This window comes from Ochlerotatus camptorhynchus, unplaced genomic scaffold (genome assembly GCF_037179485.1).
Source record: "Ochlerotatus camptorhynchus isolate MF236.1 unplaced genomic scaffold, CSIRO-AGI_Acam_v1.1 ptg001447l, whole genome shotgun sequence".
In the NCBI taxonomy this organism is placed as follows: domain Eukaryota; kingdom Metazoa; phylum Arthropoda; class Insecta; order Diptera; family Culicidae; genus Ochlerotatus; species Ochlerotatus camptorhynchus.
In genome coordinates, this window is record NW_027041707.1 from 10,068 (window position 1) to 13,766 (window position 3,699).

At 43.4% G+C, this 3,699-nt stretch overlaps 1 protein-coding gene across 2 annotated transcripts; it reads left to right on the top strand.

Moving 5' to 3' along the window:
* Positions 1 to 1,097: 1,097 nt before the first annotated feature.
* Positions 1,098 to 2,294, top strand: LOC135717034 (nucleolin-like). 2 transcript variants are annotated; one of them, XM_065239048.1, is made up of 3 exons: positions 1,098 to 1,152; positions 1,495 to 1,598; positions 1,717 to 2,294. In XM_065239048.1, exons 2-3 carry the CDS (start codon positions 1,536 to 1,538, stop codon positions 2,032 to 2,034), a joined length of 381 nt encoding a protein of 126 aa, XP_065095120.1. In that variant the 5' UTR covers positions 1,098 to 1,152; positions 1,495 to 1,535; the 3' UTR covers positions 2,035 to 2,294. The 2 variants fall into 2 exon arrangements, with proteins under 2 accessions (XP_065095120.1, XP_065095119.1); XM_065239047.1 differs by having other exon boundaries at positions 1,103 to 1,152; positions 1,714 to 2,284.
* Positions 2,295 to 3,699: the final 1,405 nt, after the last annotated feature.

The following is a 3,699-nucleotide window of genomic DNA, read 5'->3' on the forward strand; positions in this document are numbered from 1 at the left end:
GACTCAATTTTGATACAGTACGGTTTTAGAGTTAGGATTTTTTTGAAAAATCCACACCCTTTTCAAAAATTAGTCTTGAGTCAAAATTGTATCGTTATCTGTGGAAACATCATAATTTCCCACACTGAAGACATGCTGAAAGTTTCATCGACATCGGAAGGGCTCGTACCAAGTCGTTTGCTCATTTGATAGAGAATATTGCTCTAACTACAGACCCACAGGTCACCAGTTATCCAAAATAATAATCTATGTCTCACTTTTGGGTTTATCATACTGTTGTAGACCATGCTTGGTCTCGTACTTGTAATGTTACTTGGGGTATTTATGGGGAAAAAACCGGGTATTTAAATTCCTCAATGCAGTAGCTACCCTAACTGTGTTCCGGGTCCATTGCTATAAAAATCTCGAATATCCAGTTGCCAACAGAAAGTCTATTTACCCTAATTAATTAAACTTCTCGCAAGCTCCCTATGAACGAGGGCCTGGCCATAAACCAGGTGGGCCATTCTAGGAGAGGGACATATATTCTTTAGATATAAACTTAATTATTTTTCACGCAGGCGGCCGTGCCTTCAAAAGTCCTCCGAAATTGTTAACGTGATGTATGAATGGCCCTCAAACATTTACGCACACTTTACCACCCACCACCCCATCCCGACCAATACCCACAAATCTTCAAGCGGACGAAATTTTGTGCGGGACTTTCTCATTTTTCAGCCCTGTTGGAAAATCCTTACGATCGGCACCCCCTGTGTGAGAGTGTGTGTGCATGCAGTGGGGTGGGTGGTACTCTACTCACTCACAAACACACCCAACCAAAAGGAGAGCTTTGTGCGTTTTCACCTCCCAGGATGGCAGTAGGGAAAATTTTCGCATCTTCTCTCCGGGATTCGGGAAAAGCACAAACGCGCGCGGCAGGCGGCGGCCGGTGGGTGTGTGTCGCTGTAGTAGTGCCGTGTGGTGATGCCAAAGGAACAGTATGCCGGAATCTCCCCCCCGTCGTCGTCGTCGTCGTCGTCGTTGTCGGTCGTTTGTGTATTGGAGGAAGTGAGTAGCAATCGAGTAGCATACTATCGAGGAGCAGCAAGGAGGCGTAAGAATTGTTTCTCCAGTTGAGAACTTTTTCGGCGCTCGCCAGATCGACGGCACAAGGTAGGTAATCTTCCGAAAAAGATGGATTTTCCGGTGAAATTCTCGATGGGATTTTCTTGAAAAATGGCGGACGTTGAAGGTGAATGATAGTGGACTGAAGTGTGATTGGAAAATGTTTGAAAATGTTGTTATCTGTGCCGGAAATGCGCCTTTGAAAAAAAAAAAAAACGAACTGGCTCGTCGGCGTGGGTGAGATGAGATGAGAGTCCAATGGCGTCCCCGTGCTTTTTCAACAGTGAAAAAGAAAACTAAGAAAAGTGATGCTGTCCGATGTGAAACTTTCGCAAAATGTTAGATAACACCATTTGTAATCGGGAAAAGTTTTATTTTGTCTAATTTCAGTGCAATAGAAGTACCCAGGAAATACCACTCAGGAAGGCAAAATGTCGGACACAGAGGTCGTTGAACCGAAAAAGGGTCGAGGCCGCCCTCCAAATCCCGAAAAGGTACCTCTACCGCTCCAGCACCCGCCCAGGTGTGGAAAGCTTGTTCGATAGAGTAATCAACTTTCGCTTTTCTTTTTTTCGTTTTGGATTTTCTCCCACCCTCTCATCCTTGTAGCAGAACAGCGTTGCTCCGAAAAAGCGAGCCCGCGCCGTCTCGCCAAAGGATAAGGCCGAAGAGAAGGAGAAGGACAAGGACAAGGCAGTAGTGTCGGACGAGGAACCATCGCCGAAGCGCGGCCGGGGAAGACCGAAGGTGGCGGCAAAAAAGCCCGCCAAGGCCAAAAAGCCGGAAGCCAAAAAGGGCCGCGGCAGAGGCAAGAAAAAAGCGGAATCCAGCGAGGATGAGGACGACGACGACGACGATGAAGACGAAGAGGACGAGGAGGAGAACGATAGCGAAGACAACGAGGAGAACGACGACGAATCGGACTCCTAAACTATCTCTAATCCCTAATCCTTAAGTACGATTAATTCCAAAGTCAACACAAAATGGTATTATAATTAAGCCACCGTAAGTTCAGAGTACGAATTCCGTTTCACTCTTCATCACAAAATACAAACTCCACACAAAAATTAACCATAAGAAGCGAAACAAACAGAAAATGCACAGTGTGTCAAAGAGGAGAACATTTATCGAAGAAATAAATCTACACAATAAAATTTAAAAAAATAACAGCACGTAACGAAGTTTCAATGTGACAAAAATGGTAGATAGCTGTTTAGTGTGTGAAATGCAAAATTAACCGTTTTTTTTTAAATAAAAAGCAGAATCTGCCGTTTCCCCGCACCTTGCGGAGCCGCACGTCTTCGTAGTGTAGGAAAGTACCGATTCAGACGAAATTGGCATCCAAAATTGCGATGCTACTATTCTTGGTCCGAATTGGCAATACGAAGAACGAATAAGTGCAGCAGCAGCACCGAAGGACAAACGGGGACAACAGCAAATATGATCAAACAACACATTTTAAAAACCCAGAAAATATCCTTTCGGCATTAGTGAAGTAAAGATAAAATAAACACAACTGAGTTGCAGCAGATAAATCAGAGGTTGAAAAATGTGTCGTTTTTTTTTTTTGGAGAAAGAAATTTCCTATAGACATGTAGAAGCCGATTTAGTGGACTGTTTACACTTATACTAGTTCAGTAGCTCAACCACTTAGTGCGAATTTCAGTTGTTCCTGAAATCTCATGCTGGTAGATCCTGACACCCTTTCGTTAGTTTGGCTGAGCTGTCAAGCAGAAAATTAAAGGAGCGATACACCGATTGTTCATTGTAATTGTAATTGTTCAGTGTATAGGCTGTGCCAACCGCTAAGTTGGCTTATCTAGGGACCAACCCCCTAGTCTATACACCTACTGTCCTTCCCGTTGCACTCGTCAGCTCGTGCGATTCTCTAGACACACATGGGTGGTCGTATCCGGGTCCTCCCCTGGGTAGGCTCGTGTCCGTCCAGGTTCTGGTACATTAACTTATATGTATGCATGGTAATTATACTTTACAACTCACCTTTTGATTATAAATGTCGATAATGCTGAAACTATATGAATGTTAGTGATCATTATTAGGTGTGTGCTGCAATGGAGTAGTAATTGAAGGAAATGAGGTTCTCATGTGGCTTATAGGTAATTCTAAAATAGGTAAATCATGCAAGCACACACCTTTTACAATTCTTATCCTACTTACCAGTTCCGTCCAGTATAAATTGGCTGTTTCCAAATGGCCTAATCCTTTCTGACTGCTTACTCTCTTACGTTTTCTCGCTTTTTTCCTTCTTTCTATTGAAAATCTGGCCGTGTTCCCATTTGTTCTCAGGTAGGTAATATTGGTACATGAGAGGAAGAAAGAAAGAGAACAAGTTAAGTGTGAGTTGCATGCGTTGGTTAGTCGTTTGGGTCATGGTGTTGTGTTCCCTATTTTATTTGCCTCTATTCAGCTCTCAGATTGCCAGCCCCCCCCACCCCCCCAAACTATTGTGGATGAGAAAAAGAACCAATATTTGGTAACCTCTCGCGAGCTGCAATGCATAAGATATGAATAACAAACAAATCTAGAACGGGGCTTAAACATATAACATTTTCTAAGACTGAACATGATTAGTAT